This window comes from Scleropages formosus, chromosome 11 (assembly GCF_900964775.1).
Source record: "Scleropages formosus chromosome 11, fSclFor1.1, whole genome shotgun sequence".
In the NCBI taxonomy this organism is placed as follows: domain Eukaryota; kingdom Metazoa; phylum Chordata; class Actinopteri; order Osteoglossiformes; family Osteoglossidae; genus Scleropages; species Scleropages formosus.
The window spans coordinates 15,966,598-15,990,658 of NC_041816.1; the positions used below are offsets into that span (position 1 = coordinate 15,966,598).

The 24,061-nt window shown below is 49.4% G+C and overlaps 1 protein-coding gene and 1 long non-coding RNA gene across 3 annotated transcripts in view; both read left to right on the top strand.

The window, feature by feature from the left end:
* roraa (RAR-related orphan receptor A, paralog a) overlaps positions 1-24,061 on the top strand; it is a 211,474-nt gene that overhangs the window by 179,666 nt on the left and 7,747 nt on the right. For both annotated transcript variants that reach the window (XM_029256184.1, XM_029256185.1), the window contains one exon: positions 23,564-23,649. In XM_029256184.1, the coding sequence (XP_029112017.1) occupies positions 23,564-23,649 (86 nt within the window). The remainder of the gene's footprint in view (positions 1-23,563; positions 23,650-24,061) is intronic.
* Positions 1,373-2,628, top strand: LOC108941212 (uncharacterized). The gene is made up of 3 exons (XR_001966618.2): positions 1,373-1,470; positions 1,793-1,908; positions 2,245-2,628. It is a non-coding gene; the product is annotated as an uncharacterized LOC108941212 (long non-coding RNA).

A 24,061-nucleotide genomic window follows, 5' to 3' on the forward strand; every position in this document is an offset into this window, starting at 1 on the left:
TTCCGTCCGGTTGTCTCTGTCAGGGCACTGAAAGGGCAATGGGCTTGTCAGTGACAAAGTGTCGATGTTACTTAGCTGGCCTGTCAATGACATGCATGCAAATCTGAACACACACACACACACATATTGACTGATGCCACTTGTCCCAAGCAGGGTCGCGGCAAACCGGAGCCTAACCCAGCAATACAGGGTGTAAGGCTGGAGGGGAGGGGACACACCAAGGATGGGATGCCAGTCTGTCACAAGGAACCCCATTGGGACTCAAACCTCAGACCCACCAGAGAGCAGGCACAGGCCAAACCTGCTGTGCCACCGTGCCCCCCATATCTGAACAGTGAAGTGTAAATTTTAACAGAGGTTGGGAACACTGTACACAAAGCACTTCCACTGCTGGGAGGAAAAACCTTGGTTTTGTAATTTTCCTTTTACTTTGAACATCAATACTTGGGGGTGGGAGTTTGGGTTGATGCCTATTATTTCATGGAGGCCAGACTCTAACAGCTGTTTCTTTACTGGCAAGACTGCAGGACAATGTAAACTGCTGTTTCGAATTGTTTCACATATATTAATAGCACATCATACTGCTGAGTCACAATTTTATAAATGATTGAAGAACCAGAAATGTGCAATACAGATAATAATATTATAAATTTTGTATTTGCCTTTCCTGTCATACACTTTAATTTTTCTTTGTGCTTATTTAGCTCCCATCCTGGAGCAGTTTTTTTTTTTTTTTTTTTTTTGGGAGAATTTCCTACAGAGAATCAGATCTGGCTTCAAAAAGAAGTACTGCCAATATCGTGGATTAATAATATATTTTTCCTAGTTTCTGTTAACCAACTAGATAAGCAACAAATATATTAAATTGTAAGCTGGGCTGCAGCTAAGGTAACCAAAATCTTAGAGCGGATATTATTTGCAAACGTGGACATTATTGTATGCTTTTGAGTTTATTATAGCTTGCCTGAAAGGATGTTATTGTGTCATGAGAATGATGTCAACACACACACACACACACACACACACACACACACACACACACACACACACACACACACACACTCTTTCGGAACCGCTTGTCCCATACGGGGTCGCAGGGAACCGGAGCCTAACCCGGCAACACAGGGCGTAAGGCCGGAGGGGGAGGGGACACACCCAGGACGGGACGCCAGTCCGCCGCAAGGCACCCCAAGCGGGACTCGAACCCCAGACCTACTGGAGAGCAGGACCCGGTCTAACCCACTGCGCCTGATGTCAACATATATACATCAAAAACATTTGCTATGTTACAGAAGCTCTAATTTATACTGTACTAATACATTTAATTCTAGCTAGCATGAAAACATGTTATCGTCATGCTTTGTGTAAAAAAGTGTTTGCTGTGTTACAGAGGCTACAATATTGCAGCACTCTACCATGTACCATATGCCTCAACTGTTTTTTGCTAGCTGCAGGGCCTCTTCACTTCAGGTGAGTTGGCTGTTCGCATACCATCAGTCTATAGCCACCGTTTACATTATTGTTACCGTATCAGCTGCGGAATCCTGGATAGGTTGGTAGTTCACATAACTGGAAAATTTGATTATTTGCCTGGATAACAAAGACTTGTAACGCCTGTTACAGTCAATCTTTCAAAATGTGTACCGTAACAAATATCGCTTAGGGGACGCTTAATTTCAAGAACAACTTCACGCACAGCGGACTCGAAGACTAGGAGCAGAGACGGACGTGGTTTGGCACGGAGAAAACAAAGCGCGCTCCGTTTGTTCACTTTCATGTCCCGTTTTCTTAGGTCTCGGATTCAGTCCTGCCTGACCGTGGCCTGTGCAGCTTGTAAACCAGATGGACTACCACCGATCCTATCATTTAATGGCTTCATTTCAACAGCATGCAGAGGGAGCAAATAAGGTAGCACGGCCCCGTGCTGCATCATGTAACAGGCCTTATCTGGTCATACTCGGTGCCTCAGCCTTGCCAGGCACATTTACCGAGGCGTTCACTCATTCCTTCCCCTCCTTGCTTCCGTCTCCACTCCCGCCAGGATGCTTGGAAAACCTAAGACTCCGCGAGTCAGTTTAAATAAACCTCCGCACTACGCTCTTCATTATTCCCTGCACCGAGCTGTTTAGAGAATCACCTCGGCCTCCTTTTGCCCACGTACACATTGGAAGGAGTCCCGCATTTATTTTCCATAAATCATTTATCGGAATATAATAGTTTCTTCATCTTGTTGTTCCGTCACAGCCCTGACTGACAATATCTGGCTTGACGTTCTTCGCAAGCAGAGCTGAAGCGGACCGGAGCTGGGAATCTCGGTGAATAATTGGATGCTTGTGTGGATGCTTGGCTCTGCTCTCCGCGAGCACCGTTACTCTGCCAGCCTAGGCGTGCAGCTCGGTCCACAGGTTTCGCGCCCTCGGCCGAGACGTCCCAGGCTGCAGACTTTGAAACCGGCGAATCCTGGATGATATGAAACCGCAGACGTCATTGCATTGTGAATTGAAAATGATGATAAAATGACCGAATGACTAATAAAGGGCTAATAAAATGACTAATGATGCTCGATGAGAAGTATGTCGTGTTAACGCTCCGATTCCAAACCTCCTGCACTAATGGTGCTGGTTCTGATATGACCCCTTAGCGAACAATGATCTATTACTGAAATTGTTTACGTACTTTAATAATAACCTTTGTGGCTTCCTTGCTGCTTAGAGGGCTAACTCTAAGTTGCAATAAAAACATAACATCAGCTGCCTTGGTCCACTAGCAGGTGTCTACAGGAAACTTTCACCTGTTAGTTTGAATTCACTTCTTTGAACATACATAGCTAAATAAATTGCTGAAATACATCTTCACATCATAATTTTAGATGTAATTCACTGAGCATATCGCTAAGTTGAAAGCTAGGGTAAAACTGAAAATGGGTAAATGAGAAGAAACTTTCTTGTAATAAAATTAATTTATTTAAAGCTCATTTAAAGATTTTGCTGATACAGCTGTGGTATAATAAAATATTTTTCATATCAGAATTGTTCAGAGCAAAAATGCTGTCAGTACTTTGAACAAAAATATTGTCGCTTCCATGAAATTTATTCCATAATTCTAAAAATACATATAAGAGAAAAGCCAGAACACGCTGCACGTCAGAAATATTGCATGGCATGAGGTCATGGAGGCCATGAGCTGTATCAATGAAGATTCATAATCTTAGTGCATCAAATGAAAATTCTTCAGATGTTTCTTCTTCCTCAGATAGACAGCTCAATTTATAATCCATAAAGAGTAGTGCTTTAAACAAGTGACTTTCTGAATTTTGCAGTGGAACAAAGTGTGAGGAACCTTTGTAAATGAATGGGTTTTATTTAATATAGTTATTGTGGAGAGAAAGACTATACATCAGAATCTTTGATCGCTCTTTAAATATGCAGACTTTCTGTTCACTTCCGGTATATAGCACAGCCACTGCTGATGTGGGAAAAATAGTGATTTGTACAAAAATAAAGATCACCCATTGATAGATACATATCCACACCTCATGGAGCGCTTCTTCTGAACAGGCCTCCTGGGTGTGCGCTGCAAACAGGTTTTTCGTTGAGAAGTTAAGCCTGAAGGTAGCATCATGCCCGGTTTGTGTTCGTAGCAACCTAAAGCTCTGCCAGGTGCCGGCAGGGATATGTAACGTACACTGAGTTTGGGAAAAAGGGAGGGTTATGAATAGATAAATCTGTCTTTTCCCATCAAACACAGAGGCTTTTTCATTCTCGATACGGCCCCATTGTGGTTGCAGGAAAGAGCTGTGAGATGAGCCGTAATTGAGTAGAGTGAGACGTCGACCCGAACTCGCTGCTGGCGGAAGCTGCTCTGAACTGTCCATTTTTAATGAAGTTTGAAAATTGAAAGTTGCAATTTACGGTGTTTGAAGTAGCGGAGTTTTACTTCGCCCGACCATATCGACCCGCTCAAGTTGAGGTAGCGGACCGGCTGCGTGTCCGCCGCCCTCGACGCGTAATGGCTACCCCGTGGAAAGAGTTGTTAACGTCTGCACGTCTGGCGAACGCATACTTTTGAGATGAACGCGGCGAAGCCCCAGCCGTGTTCGCGGCGCTGGAACAATGCCCGATCCCGCAGCAGACGCGCTTACCTAAAGAGACCCTTCAGCCTGAGCTGGATGAATGGAGGAATTTAAAACTTTTATTGTGGTGCCCCTCCCTGAGTGCTGGCTAATGCTCCCCTGTGCCCTGTTTGCTGTGTGCGCGCATTAGTCTCTGTTCACTTTGGGCTTTGTATTGTCACTGTAATTTGCATTAGTCACTGGGTTGCCCTCGAAGTGCGTTCCTTAAAGCGCCGCTCGGGTATCTTTCCGGAGGTTCGACCGGTGCCGAAAACTAAGGGGCGACGACGACGTTGCTGTGCTTTCGTATTTGTGTCTGGAGCTCTTCATCTGTTGTCGAATACAATTTTGCTTACTGTACGTCTGCTGAAGGAATAAACAGAAATGCACGAACATAATTCCGTATAAATGTAACTTTAAGCAAGGGTGGAAGGTAGCCATGGTTCGAGCTGCTGGCTCCCGCTTGAAGAACCCGGTTTTAAATCCCCCTCCCGTTCCAGTAGCCTTGAGTAAGGAGGTACTTATCCTAAATTACTCTATAAATGGGTAAATAATTGTAAGTAGCTTAACGTTACGAGTCCTTTCGAGAGCAGCGTCAGATAGATAAATGAATGCAAGAAAGCAAAAAAGGGCAGCCCTGTACATTTGCGTGACTGGGTTTATTTCCCGAGTCTCGTATTGCGATCACGTACAAAAGGCCCCGCGCGCCATCGAAGGAATCTTTGCGGCAAATGCTCTACTGCCTTCGGAATCACTGGCGGGCTTGGTGTTGCCCATGTAGAGGCGTTACAGCTCTTCTGCCTCTGCAGCCCTTTGCAGAGCACCTAGGGAAGGGGGCAGGAGCGGCGCCTGTAAGGACGGCACAAAGCTGTTCCCACATCGAGCTCTCGGAGGGGGCTGCCTGGGGCTCGGCGATTTACTAAGCCTGCTCCCATGCAGCCCTCGCTAATGAGTGCCTTGTAGTGGGGTCCGGTGCGGGACCGAGCCCCCCCCTCGCCCCGATGAGGCCCGCTCTCTGCTACAGGCTCCATTGTGCGTGCGCGGCGCTCTCGGCTCCACGGCACTCTCCGGCTTTGCTTTCGCCGTGCAGCAGTTCAATCGCAGCGCTCAGGCTTTGTGGAGACAAAGACACGGGCCTTTGTGCAAGCAAAAATAACTGTTACGGTTGGACAGCAGCGCTTCGCGACTTGCGCTGGATTCGTATCCGAGTTCTTACCTGCCTTTCGCTCGTTTTGCGGAACGCGCGCGGTGGCCGGTTGCGGCCCGGCGCAAAGGTTCTTCAGCGCTTTAACGCTCTCTCTGCTCCGAAGAAAGCTGTAACGCAAAGAGAGGTCATAAACGTGGTATTTCCACCGGAGATCCATGTGCGTTGCGATCGTGACGGATAGCGCTTTGTTTTCCGTCCTTTGAGGTGCGTAAAGTTTACGGCGAGGGTCGGCACCGTCACAAAGCAAACTCGTGCGGTTTATTCCTAATCTCGAAAAGCACCGAGTACCTTGGAGCAAGAAAATCAACATTTTTGTCGTCTGTACACCGACTCCATGTGTTTAGTGCAGAAGGGTTGCTAATGAGAAACAGCTCACATTCAATCACACACACACACACACACACACACACACATATCAATTCAACGGTTGACAGTGGTAAGATGAGGCTGCGTATTTGATACAATGTTTTTTTTTTTTTTCCCCCCCGTTCTTATGTACCTCGGTAAATCCCATGGTGACAAGGCGTAGAATCTGTCATGGAGACAGCTTAAGCCTTTCATATGCATAGCAGAGATAAGAAACAGCCATTTTATCAGTGGAGCTGTCGCCCAGCCGCACTCGCGCGTATTGCTCCAGGAGCACCTCCGGAAACCTGCTCCTTTAATGACACGGCTTGCCTCTGCCAAAGAGACGGGGGCTTGTTTTGCACGGTAACCTGACAATTTTGCCAATTACACAAGGCAGCCCTGTTGACAAATACAAGAGGAGCATCGCTACGCTTGAGCTTGGCGGAGCAGCGCGGTGCCCCCCCCCTCCCTCCAGCCCCCACCCACCGGTGCCCTTTCCGTTATCTAAGTGGGCACGGAAGCAAAGTGGGAGGTGTTCCTCGAAAACTCCTCCAGCTGCGTTCCCCTCATTCTTCAGCGCCAAGCCTTTCCTCTTCACCATAGAGGCAAAGGTAATTGATATGGTGTGTTTGAGGCAGATAAACATCTCATTTAACACCCGTCTTTCTTACTTTGATGTATTCTAGATTTTCAAGGCGTTTTTCTGCATGTGTGTCTCTATTGAATGCGCGGAGGGCTGTTTACATAAATAGGATTTCTCCCCAGAAGTGCATTCCAGGAAAAGGTCTTCCCGAAATAGCCTTCTCCCATGCCACCGGTAGCTGTTGCGAGGGCTCGCCTTCACAGCTCACTACACAAAGTGTGAAAGTGGCTAGCCACCACATAAGATTAATAACAATGTGGTTGCACACCAGTGTGTTGAGAAATGTGGAAGCCCACAGTAAGATACTACTTCTCGCAATAGCAAAAGAGGCCTAAAAATGAACTATGATCATTGAATCCGAAGCAGACCTTTTTCCTCGGCTTGTTGAGGTTTAGAAACCGTGATGGGCATTGCGTCATTTTATCTCTACTTCGCTAACCCTCTTTGTATGAATGGGGTTCTTCCGCTCTGACCTGCGGTAAAAATCGATCATCGCATTAGCGACATTATGCCACGTAACCGAAATCTTCTCTTAGAACCATAAGTTCTACGCGTTCGAGCGCTGGCTGTCGTTCGCACACGTGCGCGTTGGCCTCTTCTGAGAGAAACGGTGAGGGGCCAGTGTTCTACGTGCGAGGCGTTAGCGGTCACACTTGCTGCCTTTCTCTCGCTTGCTGGGCGCCTGAACCTCAAGACGTCGAAGCGATGCTGTAGAGCTGTGGACACTTCGGTGGCCTGACTGACCAGGGCGTCTTTCTGGGGTTGCAGAAAAAGCTGCCGCTTGCCGTTTGGCTTCGGAACAGCATGTTGTAGAGATCAACACAGGCTTGTTTGCAGTCACTCAATCTCCGAGGTCTGCGGAAACGGGCATCGGGGGAGGGGCGGTGCCGTGGAACAGCGGCCTCGGGTTACACGGGGCCCTGCGTAGGCGTAAGACCTCATCGTGGAATTTCAGGGCCAGCACCTGCCGGCCTTATTTGCGGCGCCCGGGCAGCTGACTCGCCGTTGGAGCGGCCTAGGAATTGGCCGAGTGCTTGGATGAGTACTCAGCTGCAGTTGCATAACCCACAGTTATCTTTAGTTTGCTAGCGGAGGAGCCAGTTGGCCATGGAGCGGGCGGTAATGTGTTTTCATGACACCGCCACACGCAGCAGTTGCTCCGGGACTCCGGCGTGCTCTCCTCACTGACGGAGGGGGGAGGGACCACGTTTGCGGACTAACACCGCTGTCGGGCGCTTCTCCGGCTATGACTGGCAAACGCGGGACACTTCACCTCTTCCCTTGGAATTTTCTGTCGTTTACACGTACGCGTGATTAATGATTAATTGTCGGAACTTCTTAGACATACCTTGGGATGTCCCCCCCCACCCCATTGTTTTATTGAGATTCGTACAATCGTACGTTTATCTCGCAGTCGACGCGTGCGGTTTTATTTCGTACGCTTCTTCGCAGTTCGGACGTTCGCTGTTATCGACAATGCTGTCGGGTGGAAACGGCCCGGCGATTCGGTCGAATTCCCAGGGTGCCGGCGCGTTGAGAGCACAGTATCAGTTCAGGGTGAGTGGCTGCGTTCCCTGGCCCTGCTCTGGCACGGTAATGTGGCCCGCTCTTCCCCGTGTTTTATCATTTGCGCTACATTATGTGGAGATAATGAGCATTCGTTTACATTTGTTCCCCCTCGTCCGCAAATCAATTTACAACCTCACGAGCCGGGAGCCCGCGGGACATTGCTGTTTAAACAATGGCTGCCCCCGCCCCCTCCCAAGCAAGGCGGCGTGAGGTGGACCTTTGGCAGGGTCCTGTTGGCCCACCCCTGCCATCCTGCCGTCGAGGCGTGCCACGAAGGCGCGTGATTTACTGCGACACCGCTACTGGATGAGGTGAGGGACAAGGGGATCCATTAGCCGGCGTCTAGATTACATCAGTGAAATTCAGATTTGTTTCATGGCCACTATCCAAGAATGTCACTGAATTATTTAATGACAGTGTTTGCCTTGTTATATAACTGTTTTTCAATGAATTGCTGTTCGCAAACCTCTAATTACAGTCTTAACCCTAAAGATATCACAGTGTGGTTTTGGCAAAGCGGAAGAAACGGCTGTTTTTTGTTTCTATGAATTTGATAACGTTGTTGAGAAGCAGTTCTTTGAGGTGCTGGGATCCTTTAAAATTAAGAAGACATTGCAGAAGATTAGCAAAACTGGGAAGGCGCGTCAGACCTCTTCTTTCTCCTACAGCGTTGCACAGATATTACAGTTAAACGAGTTTTGTAACTACTGTAATGCAAACCGGTACAGCAGCCCGAGCTGTTATGTTTGACTACTCGTTACTGCTCAGTTATATAACATCATATCCGTGGTATTATGAAAATTTTAAATGTTACCAACATCTTTTCACGTTGGCATCAGTGCACTCACCATTACAAAATGAGGGTTATTTTAACATCATCCTCGGTTCAAACATTTTAAGGATCTCTGCTGAGGTGTCCATTTGCAAACGTTCAGCTCAACAAAATAGATTCCAGTGCGGCTGAAATGAATGAATATTAAACCAAAGCATATTTTTCTAATTATCGCTCACATTGACTGTAGGTGCATGTACTCACGTCCTTGTGTCACACGAGCCACCTTATGTATTCTAAATATATCAAGGTAAATCTTTGCGACTTTTTCTAAGTACTGACCACGGGTGAAAGTGCCATCGAGTCGTCCGACTTGTAATGACCGCCCATATCCCTTCCAAGGCAAGGCAGGAAAGAAGTGGTTGCCGTTGCCTTCTTCCGTGCATTTTTGGGTGTGCCAACATGAGGAGAAACGTGCCAGCTTCACACACCATGAGCTGCCCTCGAACCCATGGCCAACAAGCAGCTCAGCCTGTTGTGCCACCCTGACCCCAGTAAGTTCTAACCATAGCTGGCTTCAGTCTATTCTGTGTGTGTATTGATGAGAGTTTACTGTTAGTAACGTAAAGTGTAATAGTTGCTCTGCAGGCAGCTACCGAGGGCCTAAATAGTCCTTATTTAAACATCGAAGACAATGCTTGTAATGTGAAATGGTTAAGGGTTATTAAAGGGGCAGATGGAACCACGGCAGCTGAGGATCTGGACAAGGGATCGGAAAGAGTGTTGGTTCAACTCTCAAACCGGGGGGCCTGTGTCTGAACTCAAACCGTGAATTAATTCGATCCGCGTATAAAAACAATTAAAAACACAAATACGTTCACACGCAGGCTAAAACCACTGTAAAGTGCCAATTACTTCAGCAGCTACAGTCATTCCGTCCGCTTCAGTTTTCAGTACAATATTGTTATTCAAGCCGTAATTCTTAGGAAAAAATATTAAAAATGTGTATATAGTTTGATCAGCAAATCATTACGCTTTTCCACTCAGTCAGAAAAGTCTTCCCTGGCCTACAGAAGTTAGTCATAAAGCAGACTTAGTTAATCATGATTAGTGTCACACAAGGTGATTTCCATCATTCAAAGCCTGGTGAGAGAGTGAAAATAACAGCCGTCTTTGTGGTTTGTTTGAAATGTCAGTGACAAACCTACAATGGATTCCCGCCCCCGCTGAAGCGGCAGTGTGTGAACGGAGGTTTGTTTGGTCCACTGTGTCTGGGCAGTGCCGCGGCCCTCCGGTCCTCCCTGCGGTTCTCTTGGAGCCCCGCGGGTTCTACCTCCGTCGTTTAATGTTGTCGAAGAGCAACTTTGACGCACGGGCTGCTCTCTCTTTCTCACTGGTTAGGATTTCATTATTCCCCTCCGCCGAGGGTTCGAAGACGTCCGTTTTCTCTGCGTGTGGGAAAGTTTTCTGGCTCGATTTCCCCCCCCCGTTTTAATCTGGCCTTTCTGCAGCCTTCGGAGCTCTGGCCTTGGGTGATAGATAAGAGACCGTCCGATGCGTTGATGTCGAATTTCTGAGCAAACTCGAGCATAAATGGGATGGATTGGCTGCTATAGTGCTAAGATAAGCTGTGAACACCAGTTCAACTACCGGTGACTGCATTAAACAGAGGAGCAGTCTTTGTTGTTAAGTCTGGCAATTAATGGCCCTGCAAAAAAGAAAAAAAAAAAAACACACACTTTACATATTTAAGAATACACCGTGCCTTCCATCAAGGTGGCTCACACTGTAATGTTACAGTGCACTGCAAGCGGAAAGGAAGACTTGTGTACTATGCTGCACGTTGCGAAATTTGACTGTGCATCCACATCTAGCGTCGACTCTATTTTTGGTGCTCACTAGAATGGATTGAAGATGCTGTACAGAAAGCCCATGGGATTCTGGCAGACATAAAAGGGGAGACTGTTTGTGAGCATGCTATACAAATAATTGCAGGTTTCAAATGAGCTAATTTCAAGCTCTGGCTATATTGGAACGTACGCTTTGATGTTCAAATCCATAATTCAGGCGGGATTAATACCCCAAAGGTTAGGAATTGCTAATTACTTGAGATTGGTTATACATATCTAACAAGGAAATTAGACAGTGTTAATAAATTGAGAATTTATAAGGACGGGGGATGAACTCTTGCGATAAGGAAATGCATTTGGATGTCAGTCTGGCACAGAGCATCTCCTCCTCTCTCTCTCGTCATACTTCGTACTGAGTCGCTGGGAGATAGCTGCCGTAGACACCAGGGGCAGGAACTTGTTCGTACATTTATTCTGTTATCGCCCTCCTAACGTACGTCGGTTACATCTGGCGCTCGCGCGCTCGACGTTTACGATCAGTAATTCGGTGCTCTTCGGAGAATTGCCGAAGACCGAGTTTTGGCGATGGCTTCTCTCTGTCTGGTTGTCCTGAGAAATGGAGGAGGTAGACAGCGTGAGACGGTTTGCATGGAATCCCACGCACAGCGCTGTGGTTGCCACTGCAGTCTTAACTGGAAGAGATCAGATGCTGCCTTGGCGTGTGGTGAGCATGACAGCGGCGTGATGAGGCAAGCTTTCGGATGGTGCTAGACAACTGCGGCAAGGAAGCCTTACAGGGCGGACAGCCACCTTTTACGTGACTCCATGTGACATATTGATACGCGGTTTAATTACGTACACCTGTCTTTTGTGACAAGTAACGGCGACTCTATTATTGAATGTGTCATTTATTTATGAAACAACACGAACTTGATGTCTGTGTCTTAATTCTTGCTTTGCTGTGCAAGCTGTTTTATGCAGAGCGAGCTGCCTAGCCTACCACTCACCTCTGCTGGTTTATATTTACCGAAGCTTTACGAAAGATACAAAAGCAGTATGTATCTCTAGAGATCAGGGTTCCTATAGAGCTTTCAGTCCTAGCCTTGTTGATTACAGCAAATCCAGACAAAGAAGTCAGTATTTACTGAGTATTCAGTTGGAGGTTGCACTGGTCTTGGGTGATCATTGTCATCACTCCATGTGTTCCATCAGGTTCTTTTGTATATCGGTTCTTTGGCCCACTCTCAGCATGAGAACACATGCCTGCGTAGTAGGGGAGGGGGCCAATTACCCCTTTGCGCTCATCTTTGAACCTCACGCATCCTGTCTGTTATCGGTTATGGCCGGCCTGCCAGACTGGGACCGGCCAATGTGACTCTTCTACAGATGGGCCTAAATGAAAGATGGATCAGGCAGACGGCCTTTTACTGTGGGAAACACTTTTTTTCATCTCCTAATGAATTTGCCTGGGGGGGGTCCCTGAGGTTCTCTCATTCACCCTTCATTAAATTGGCTTTATTTTGGCGTTGCTGCTGGAGAGCAGTTGTCGGAGAGATGGCCCTTCGGCTTTTTTTTTTTTTCCCTGCGCCATCTATCCCGGCCCTCTCCCCCCCCAAGCTATAGGCCTCCCAGCTCACGTCAGGCCGTGCTGCCTCCGCACACATGTACCGCTTCACACGGGCGCTCTCGGATGTACGGCATAGCGGCGGGGGTGTGTTTATGGCTATGGTTTGTCGGTGATGATGTAATGCTCAGCACGCCAGCGATCAATGTGAAGTGTTCATTTTTACCTTCCTCGACATCTGTAAAGGAAGTTTCTTAATCTTTTCCTAGGGGTCATATTCACAGGCGAGACGGACTTCTGCCGAATGCGTTCGAAAACCGTCAACTGAAGATGACGCGATTGTTTCTTTTCCACACGTTCTAAAATTCCTCGGTGCGCTGTTGTTAATTCGAAGTCCGTTTTTATAGGGGGAAAAACGCGCGCGACTCGTTTTTCCGACGTGGAGACGGAAGGTTGGCAACGCGGCGGGGGCGGGCTGTAGCGCTCCTGCTCGATCAACAGTTCCGCCCAGGCTGTCCAGCCGTTTCCCCCTGCGGAAAGCATCGACTGGTCCCCGGTGTTAATGAGGTCGCGGAAGCGTGGACGCTGGCCGTTTCGAAGATCGGGTGGGATTTACGGCCGTCAGCTGACTTCGAAAAGCCGTTGGATACAAGCAGAATAGCTGATTATTATTCCAGGGCTTTCGGACTCCTTTATGTAACCATTAATCTTAGCACTTCTTTATTTACCAGGGATTAGAGCCTTACAGCCCTTTCTCTGGCAGTCGGTAAAGCAGGTTCACGGAAAGGTAATCGTAAACATGCCCCCCCCCCCCCACCCGGTTCCCTGCCACGTACCTGGGGAATGCAAGTTTTCTACGTAGCTTCCTAATCCCGCCGTGTTGAACAGGGACACACGCGTTTGTAACATTGTGAGAACAGTCTTCTAGGAGGAATCCACCACAAAGTAAAGCTGTAGCTTCCCGGCCCAGGTCCGTGCTCTCTTCGCTGTACGCTTCCGTTTTTAGTGTTCTGATGTTCTGTGTTTAGTGATGAACGTGAGGCAGCGCACCATCCCTGCCTGCTTTTGTCGGAATGCTGAAGGATATTTGCATAAATACGCAAACGGTTATGGCCATAAAATGTTACACGTAGACAAAATCATGAAATGGATGTAGCAGCCTCAAGTGTATGGTTCACCTAGACACATGTAGATACCATCCACTGCTGTGACAGGGATTTTCTCTTGTTCCAAATGTTCTGCATTATTTTTTCCTTTTTGGTAACAGAAATACAGACACACACACGCACGCACACTGACTGAAACCGCTTGTCGCGGCGAGCCGGAGCCTAACCTGGCAACGCAGGCCGGAAGGGTGGAGGGGGAGGGGACGCACCCAGGACGGGACGCCAGTCCATCGCAAGGCACCTCAAGCGGAACTCAAACCCCAGACCCACCAGAGACCAGGCGCAGGCCAAACCCGCTGCGCCACCGCAACCCCCCCCCCCCCCGGAAATATACATTCTTTTGCAAATACGCATTATTTATTTGTTGGACTTTTTGCATATGTCCTGGGCATGAGTTTACTTGCTACTAGGCAGAATATTCAAAATCCTGCTATATAGCTGTGGTTATTGCACGCGGGATTTAGCGCCGTGCATGAGGTTCCATATGGAATAACTGTGTGGTATTGAATTTAGATATTGTAGCATACGTGTATCCATGAAAACGCAACACTTCCGTTCGTTCCCAGTAGCGCAAGTAACAGGAAACAAATAATTCTTAGTTTTAAAGAAAGACTCTCTCCTGTTTTAACGCGACGTGCAGAAATTCACTTCGGAGACCGCGGTCACTTTGTTCGTAGACATCGGCTCTTTCGATTTGCTCTTTAAACCAGGCTGTTTCTTCCCCTCGTGAATTGATTTGCCTTCCTTTGAGACCAAAATAGCGATCAAAGGGTGAGCGTGCAGGTTGCGTGGAGAAGAGGCCCTTATCGAGGGCTCAGTGCTGAATGTGCATGAAGAGCCGGGACCGGGGAGCCTGCAGCAGAGCTGCGGGCCTCCTGGAAGCCGGTCTGTGGCTTTGCATCGGAGCGGGGCGTGCTAGCTGTGGTCACGCTCACTGCTCTCCCTCGGCGCTCGCCTTTCACATGGCACAGTGGTAGCGCTGCAGAGCCCTCTGTTTTTTCTTCTTCTTCTTCTTCTTCTTCTTCTTCTCGTTTCATTTGCAACCTGCACCTGCATGCAACGCAGAAAACCTCAGCGGCAAGCGAGGGTAACTAAATCACTCTTACGAGTGAGGCGAAACAAAAAATAAATGAATAAGTAAAGAATCAAGTGCAAGCTGAGACGCGAGCATTGATTGCACCCGAGAGTCTGGAAGGGCTCTCTTTCTAATGACCCCGAGAGAACGTATCCCCGAACCGGCAGCTAATGGCCGGCGGCCTCGCCTTACCCGTCTATCTCTATGAATCTCGGAGATCCGAGACTCGGCGGCCCCGCTGACGCAACGAGTCGCGTTCGTTTTCGGCCGCTCGGCCCTCCGCGTGTCACCTGCTCGCCGACGTCGCTCGCGTTTCCTTTCTCGCTGCCGCAACTGCGAGCGCCAGCCGTTCCGGCGAGGTGCGGGAGGCCAGGTGGTTCTGTTCGTCGCCTAAGAATCGCTCGATCTCTGCCTGCTCGATGAAAGCGCCCTCTCACGTGTCAACAGTTCAGATAATGCAGCCCTTTATTGGAACAAACACTTGTTACCGCTTTGCGATACACTCTAGAGGAGGTTAATTCACGCTAAAGCTTCGTAAACAGCTTTTTTCCATGTCTGCGGTCAGAAATATTTGCCTACATTAGAGAGCCAGCAGTTGCGAGCCAAGTTGCGAGCTCTTTTCTTTCTCTCCTGCATGCATCCCCTCTTTGTGGAAACCGACCTTGAGGTCGCTATGGAAATTGTCGTGCGGACCAATCCCATTGCTGTCGGTGTGCGGTTACGCAGTCACCTGCGTTGAGCTAGCGCAGGCGGTCGAAATGCGCCGCGGCGGAGGCTTGAGGAGGGAGGTAAAGAGCCTCGGCGAGGAGGAGAGTAATCCGGGGCTTGCTCTGCTTCGCTGGACTGTGGAGCATGTCACAGAGGACTCAATTCACAGGGTCACAAGGTAAATCCTTTCTCGGGAGGGAAGGTGACACCTCTCAGATGCGGACAGGGGATAAAATGCCCACTTTGTACTCGCGGGCGATCCCGAAACAACAAAATCCACTTCAGCTTGGCGGCTGCTTCGGCAGAAAATGCCCACCGTGCTGACGGTCGGACCACGGGAAAATAAATAACAGAAACCAAATCCCAAACCAAATCGAGCATCTTTTTTTCTTTTTGTTTTTTTTTTTTTTTTCCCCTCCCCCCCCCCCCTCCAAATGATGTTATTCCTGTTGTTCTTTTTAGATGGCGGTTAATTAAAACGGCGCAATTACGTTGCAATCGCATGCTCGAATCTGCTTTACAGTGCAGCTCACAGCACAGATGCACAATCAGCGTGATGACTTATTGCTCCCGTCTAATGACTGGTTCGAGTGTCTCCTATAAATATTCATGTTGGGAATGGGACGGAGTGGATGTAAACCATCTTTTGTTCCCGCTTCCCATCGCTGCCGAACACCGCCGGCCTTTTCTGTCCGGAGCGACGGGAACAGCGCTAAGCTCCAGGCCCAGACTGGAAGTTCCTTCCCTCATCAGGCTCGCCGCTGGCGCCCGGACTCAGTGGTCCGATGCGTTGTCCCAAGCCGAGGGACATTTTACGGGGTGCTCCTCACCCCGGCAGCGGCCGCACTGCAACGCATCGTTGTCGGCACGGGGCGGCATACGGGCGCGCTGCTGCCGTGCCCCCCCCCCCCCCCCCCGTCGCACTCCTCTTCGAACGGATACACGGGGACGGGTGCCAGGGGCACGTCCGGAGGCTCTCCATCAGAAGAAGCTCGCGTTCGGTCCGCACGACAATCGCAGTATTGTGGACCGGTGTCACTAATGCTGGAGCGGCGCGAGGTGTGGCCTGCTGGTGTGATTTATTCCCCTTGTGCAATGAAACAGGCCTCTCGTTGTTATGTAAGATGTTCTTTGCGTAATTGCAGTGGATGTTATGAAGGTTTTCATTGTTTATATTCCCTTTTGTTTTAATGCCAAGTTGCCTGTTTCCCTGCAGGCTTCGAGGCCCGTAGGGATCGCAGCCAGCTTGACAGAGCTGTTTTCAAGCAGGGTGCCCACATGCGGTCTCGGTTAAGGGTTTGAGCACCGCTTGTTCATCCTAAGTGGCCAATCGAGGCTGAAAGGCACGGAGTTTATCCTCCGTCTTTCCGATATCAAGCAATTCGGAAACCGTCCGAAAATCTTACCTCCGTTGGCTCCTCGAAGAAGTCCGCGGTTATATTGGTCAGGTATAATTTTAGCGTCGGAGAATTCGAGCGCTGGAAGCGTCTCACGTTGCCAGATTAAAAATATTTTTCCCGATCAGTAATCCTGATATTTACAGGATTACTACACGCATGTTAATTACTGTACATTTCAGATTTCTGCCACTTGTATGATTTCTCAAGTGCGCACACAGTAAAAGCTGCTTTAATTTGCCCTTAATATCCAGTATTCTCTTCAGGCGGAGGCAAACGGGGGACCATTTTCAGCAGCAGACTAGTCCAGCTGGGCTGTTCCAAAGAGGTCTTTTCTACCCGCAGCCACGGAGCTCTACAATGAGTCCTCGGGTTGTTGGGACGGTACAGATCTCCAAACGCCCAAGTTGTACCGATATCAGCATTACTGCTATAGTTTGCACCGCATAGTCCGTACGTGTCTTCATGTGTGTATTGTTGGGTTACCCTGGTGTCCTCCTGTCACTTCTGTACGTGACAGTTGTACTGGTTGGTGGGAACAGGGACAAAACGATGGGGACTCGGGTCCTCTTGTTTCGGTATGTCTTCATTGAAGCCGGGCAAGTTTTCGGGGAGAAGGGGAACTGTCGGCAGACACTCGAACCCTTGGGCCGTCTCTCGCTCCGGGGTTGGGGTTTAGAGATCGTCTCGCTGTAGGCAGAAGGGGCTTAAAGGTGAGTCGTGGAAACTCGCTGTTACTTAGTTGGGAAGGATGTTGAGAAGGTGCTTCGGTGTTGTTTGGATCTTGTGTCGTTGGGGCCACGTGCCGCGTGCGTTGATGCGCTTTGTGCGTGTGTCACAGTGTATGTTTTGGCAATAACTGTTGTATGCATGCTGCTGTAAGCCTGTGTTATCTGTCTATCCTTCCATCAAGTGTTATTGCTGAGATTATAGTTGTGTTGATGTTCCCAGAACATATTGCATCAGTACAACTTGGACCCGAAAGCTGAGAATCCCGGAAGGCGGACGGGGCCGCGGCGCTCGGCGCACGGGACTCGTTTCTTCGGGTCGTCGCGGCTTTCGCTCGTGCGGTACGGGACCGTCGGCGCCGCCGTCGCCCGCTCCCAGGGCGGAGCGCGAGCTGTCAGGGCAGCCGAAAAATGATGCGGCGCAGGTGAAGCGTGGTGGGGGGGGGGGGGGGGCAAGGCGGGCCTGTCGCGCCGCGCCGCACCCCACCGCACAGCACCGTGCTCACTTTCAAGGCACTTGTCTGGTTTGTAAACTCTGGCTTTTGTTGTATCCCCCCGAGTGCAAACACACAGGCTCGCGCTCAGGAAGCTCAGCAGTCTCCACAGCAGCACATGAATTAGAAGCCCAATTACTGTTCCGCCAACGAAAAAAGTAGAAAAAGATGTCTGCCGCTGAGGTTTGAAGTCGCCCCCCACCCCCCCGTGAGCCCCCCCCCCCCCCAACTTTCACTTTCCGCGCTTTCTGTGAGCGTCAGGAAGCGTCTCAATGAGTCAAGCGCATTGCGAAACACTTCTGAAATATTAAAAGTGTAAAGCGCGCGCACACACACACACACACAGAGAGACACACACAAATGGGCTGAACGAGAAGGAGCCCAAGGCGAGCATCAGGACTGGAACGGCAGCCAGTGAGCGGCCTGACAGGAATCACGGGGGTCTTAAACCTATTAGAGCACCATTTAATGTTTTGCCAGACTCAGTTAGAGAAACCTCCTCCTGTTGTCGTTCTTCACACTCTTTTTTTTTTTTTTTTTTTAGCAAAACCGTTAAAACTGAGACATGACCCCCCCCCCCCCCCACACACACACACACACACACTGGGAGAGACTGCAGTGTTTCTGCAGGTTGCACTACATGTTGTGTTCTCCTCCTCTACATATTGTGATGTCTCTTGCTTTCCCTTCATTATCCCTCTAAAAAAGGAGACCGTTTCATGTTTTCGGTGTCACGCAGGGATTTCCCCAGGTGCACACATTAACTGGAAAGAGCAGCGTAATGATTGAAAAAGCATCTCCGTCTCCCCCCCGCCCCCCCCCCCCCCCCCCCCCCCAGTCTCTCTCCATCCCTGCACAGAGGGCGTAGTGAAGCGTGCTCCGGGACCTGTACCGCGTGCTGTTTTGCCAGCGTATTGCAGTTCCCAAACAAACGACACTTGCTCCTGCGTGTGTGCGCGTGCGCTCGCCGTGGCACCGTCCTTTGTCACTCTGCGCCGGAGCTCCAGAGGGCCGAACGGAGCTCTCCCCCTCCACTTACACGGCGGAGGCCTCTGCGCGCAAGGAAAGGGCAAAGTCGGGACCCTCGCTCCAGCAGCGCGGCTCCTTCCCCGCTTCCCGAGTTTCGCGCGCGTCGCCGTAGGACGTACTCTTTGTTACGGAAGTGCGGCCGATCGCTTTAGCCTGAAGGAAACGGTCTCCTTGTGTGCGTGTCGTGATGCGGTCCTTTTATTTTGCTAAGCAAAAACAGGACCGTGTGTCATCTGCGGTTCTCTTTCAATACTTACTTTATGCCGCATATTTACGCTCACGTAAAAGGGTTAAACCGATTGCGTGCGTCCCTTAAACTTTGATCGGTCCTATGTCCCTTCGTAGTGTCTTCTGCATTGCCGGCCGCCTTGTTACGCTGTTTTTACAGGTGCCGCCCGTGAGCGAGGACACAAAGCGGCGCAGCCTCGCCGTCTCGGTCCAGTCACTTACATAATGCATTAATGTGCGGCCTGCGTCATGCGTCACTCTGTCGGTGACAACGCACACATGCCCGTCTGCGCGTGCGCAGGGCTGCAAACCAGCTAATTTACACCCTAATACCTGAGAGCTGTTATTTCGTGTTATTATTTCAGCATCAACTTTTTTATTAATCCCGATTATTCTTTGATTCTTAATTTTTATTTATTTTTTTTTTTAAACCAACATATACAGTTGTAAAAAATATTTGAGAAGTTTCACTCTATAATACCTTAAATGTACTATATGGCAGGTGGCAGTCTGTTAATGTATTTTTTTTTAATTTCTGATCAGGCAGACCACCTACATTCTTGATTAATAAACGACGACAGTGCCGAATGACATAACGCAGACCACACACCATACGTCGTTCTTAATTGCTAGTTGATAAACAAGACACATTGCATACAAATAATACACTATCCATTACATTGTTATACGTTACAGCGCTGACTGACAGATGTTTAATAAACTTTATTCTGTTCTTAATCACACTGATACTTCATTGTTATGCACTAATTGGGGGGCAGAATGGTTATACACGCTGGAGGGTGAAGGTCGCCATGTCAGATCGTGCCAGGATGGACTGTCGTACCATCGAATAAGGTCCTAATTTAAGGAATGATATGTATTTATTGGAAGCAACCTAGTAATAATAATAATAATAATAATAATGGGTACAGATAGTGCCGATGCTGTAGATACATCCTGCCTCTTTAACACAACTCAAACGTTATTTGTGCTGGTTACGCTTTATGTGGGATTGCGGTGTTACGACTTGCCTTGTTCTGTAGGTTTGTAATGTGAAGGATCATCTTTATCCAGAAAGGTTACATCAAGTAGCTCAAGAGATCATGGCAGCTGTGCGATGGTCAGTGCTGCTGCAGGCCTCTTTTTTTTCTTCTTCTTTTTTTCTTTTTTTTTTTTTATGGGCCATTTGAGGAGGTGCTGCGCCCAGATTAGCCCGTGCGAAACCCATTGTGCACGTTCGCGCGCGCCGTCGAGAGCGGAGCCTCAAAGACAAAGAAGCGATTGTGCAGATACGCACGACGCGTTACAGTCGTCCGGATACTTAGCGAAACGCCGTCGCGGCACACCTCGCGCCGTAGCGCAACGTGTGCAAAATGGAGGAAATTTCTCCGGGGAGCCTGTTACTAATCACCCATCTTTCTACGACTCGCTTCTCGAAGTTATACGAACACGTAATAGTCCTAACAAAGCATTTTTTTTTCGCATTGAATCTATGCATTGTGTCAACAAGGCACTTTGAATATCCTCTTCATGGCTTTCTCTGGGCACAAATGAACCGATGGCGCTTTTAAGTGTTGACAGAATAAATGCTCACGCTAAGAAGATTCTCCTCCTGCCGCTGATGTCAGCGGTAAAGCTCAGAGGAAGCGGGGCCACGCGCACTAAGCTTTGACAGAGCCCCGGCAAGCGGTGAACATGTTTCATTTGAAGCGTTAGTCTCCTTTTTAATGAGAAATTGTGCATTTTTTGTTTTTTTTTTCTTTTTTTTTTACTGGGTACGCCGGGAGTTTTGTTGTCTGTTGCCACGGCAGCAAAAAATACAACGCATGTCAAAGGCCGCCGGGTTGTCTGCACGGAACGCGTAGGAAATGAGTGTCAGTGGGTGAGCTCGGGGCCTCTCCGTACCAGCGCTCCTGTCCCCTCGCGCTCAGTGGTCCAACGTGCTGAGGAGCTCCCAGGCTTCTTTCCCCACCGACACGCCAGCCTGCCTACAGCGACGCACCCGTATCCGGGGACGGATTCCTTTTAGGGAGCTCATTTCTTAAAGAAGGCCTTAATAATTGATGAGTGTTGGATACTGTAAATCCTTTTTTTCCCCCCCCTTTTTTTGCTTGACTATAAAAAAAAAAAAAATGCCCTATAATTTACACCGATCTGAGGAACTCTCTTAAAACGGCCGTCTTTCTCCCGGCCTCTTTGATCCAGCCCGTAATTGGGTACCATCTCGTCGCGAGGTGCTGCAAGAAGCACCAGTTAGATGTGCAGATGGGGTTGCGTGTGGGTATATGGGTGTGAGGGAGAGGGTGTCTTTGAAATTGCACACTCTGGTCCTGCAATAACCTGGGCAGGGAGAATGCGAACCGTTGGCCTGAGCATTCGTGTCAATAGATATCGACTCGCTGGACCCACGTCCTTAACCGTTCGGCTTTGTGCTTGGTAAACATTCTCGAGAGAATCGGCTCATCATTTCGCCTCCCGTTTGAGTCATTGCTTGGGAGCCTCGGCATGACCTTGTTCAAGGGGCACCTGGTACATTTTTAATCAGGAGCAGAGGTTCCCTGCAGGGGAAGCGCCGTCTCTTGCAACGTAAATGTAATGCGCAAATTTGTATTTTCGCTGAGATGTCCGTCGCTTTGGAGAAAAGCGTCCGCTAAATGAATACCCGTAAATGTGCGCGTAGCCAAAAACGTACCTAAGCTCGCATTTTAACAATCTCTTCTCCACTCCTGTGAATTCTCTTAAGCGTTTTTATTCCCCCCCGAAAGAGCAGCCGACTTCAGCTGGGTTGTAAAGGCAGGTGAGGGAAGTGTGTCTGAACACGGTGAATATGCAGCATGATGCACGGCACTGTTTACTGGACCCCCGGAGGCTCTCGCAGGACCAACAGAAGCAGACCTGGGCTTCACCTCGTTGCGGAGGCTCATAGAGAAATTAAGGCATCACGGAGCTGCGCCTTCTTAAACCCGTACGGGGGGGCAAGGGTGGGGGTGAAAGAAAGAGCCGGAAGCCTCGGAGGGCCGCGTGCTTGCGGGAGACCCCCCGCCAACGTGGCGCCGCACTGCCACCTGCTGCTCGGCAGCCGCACGTACGCTCGGCCCCTTTCCCTTTCCGCGCGCAGCCAGCCTTAATTACCGCACGCCCGAGTTGTTGTGAGTGCATGTCAGAACAAATTATGTAAGTAATGAAGCTGAAAATGCTAAGGGAGTAGAAATACAATGAACTGTTAATATTCATACAGGGGGGAAAACATAAAAAAACTAAACATGGGAACACACAGGAGGAGTCAATGCTGGGAGCACATTAAAAAGCAGGGCCCTACTGTAAGTAAATAATAACAATGATAATTGAAAAACATAAATAGTGATAATCACACACTTTTTTTTTTAATTTTTTTTTTTCCCGCCTTTCTGATAGTCACTCCACACTCACTACCTCCAAGTTTTTAAAGTGCTGCTAAGTGTAAATAAACTAGTGCGGAAGAACCATTTTCCTCGTATCGCTGTCATATTTTTCATGGCATTCTCAAATGATTTAATGGAAATGGGAGTGGGCTGGGGGGGTGAAGTTGACAGTAATAGAGAGCGTCTGTCTCTTCTGCCTCCGCTCATTGAAATGTAGGTTAATACAGCATTTACCGAGTGGATTGCGCTGATTTTGTTGTGGCGCGCAGCTGGCCCGGACCCCTCGATCAGCGGGACGGCGCAGGAGTACCCGCTCGGTACGGGCCCTACGGAGCCCGACATCGTGCCGGCGACCGGACGGCTGCTGGACGGCGGCTCATCAAGTGGGTTTTGCGGTTCAGGCGTAGTGTCGGCGGTGGTGCTGCTGCTCTCTCTCGGTGCAGGGGCGAACAGCTCGAGATCCGATCGTCGCCGATCCTGCTCGGTCCTTCGGTGCCGGAGCAGGCGACACTTTGAGCTGCGCGCGAAATCTGCGCTCCATGCCAGGGCCTCTGGCCTCGGAAGGTCAAAGGGCGAAGGCGAGGAAATCGTGGTTGGGGCTAGCGTGCGGCGTCTCTGGGCTTTCCGTTCGCGGCGCACGCGGGTGGTCGTCCGGCTTCGCCACGCGGTTTCCGCTCCCGTCGGCGGCGGCGGCGGCGACATCGGGATGCAGCTCATCCCGGGGCCCGCAGCGTCCTGGTCCTCAGAGACAGCAACGCGGGTCGGTTGCCTTCCCACGTGTCAGAGGGCTGCAGAGCGTGCCTCTGGGAAGCCCTTCGTAGGCTGAGGCCGCGTGGTGCGGGGCAAGGGGCATGTTTTTCACTTTTGCGGCTGAAAGTTTTTTATTTCTGGATTAAAGCGGCATTTCAGTGGGGATTTTCACCGCTTTGATGTTGAAACTGTGACATTTAGCGAAGTTTCCCCGGCCTGAGAAAGCCCTTTGATTGGGTTTGCACAAGAACGGCGGTACAACAACTTGTGAATCGATCCACTATTGTGACTGTAATGGGAGTTTTGGCCAGTCAGACTTCTATTAGCTCGGCGGGAGATAAGATGGCCCGAGCCGTACAGCGCGGCGGAATCAGAATGCTACGCGAGTGGGAAGAAACGATTCCCTCAGATGTTTCACGAGCGCGTTTTCCTGTACCGGTGTTCATCTGCGGTGGCCTGCCTTTCATGTGACAGATGACGGCAAAACTTACGAAACTTTCGTCTCTGCCTTGTCTCCCTCCAGCTCAAATCGAAATTATTCCTTGCAAGATCTGCGGAGATAAGTCGTCTGGCATCCACTATGGTGTGATAACGTGCGAGGGCTGCAAGGTAAGATCGCCGAGACCTCCCCCCCCCCCAAAATCACCACCGAAAAAGGCGCGACTCGGAGGGGTCGTCGTGAGCCCCTGGGTGGAGTTCGAGACGGCCGAGACACTTGGCGTTCCCGTCCAAACTTGAGCGACCCAATACAGCGCTTTATAAATGCAGTTACAAAACACAGATTGTGGCCTAATGCGGTCTCGCGCCAACTGCATTGTCACAAGGTCTAGACGCTTACTTCGTTGTGGAACGAAAGGCCTACGCACGTCACGTACCTGAAACATACCGTTCGCACGCGCCCTCCATGTTCTGCTGAATCTTGCCTTTGATATCCTTTATTATAGTCTTATTTATTCATTTACGCTGGTCGGACAAATCTGAGCGAACATATAAAATGCGAATAAGACACGTATAATTCAGA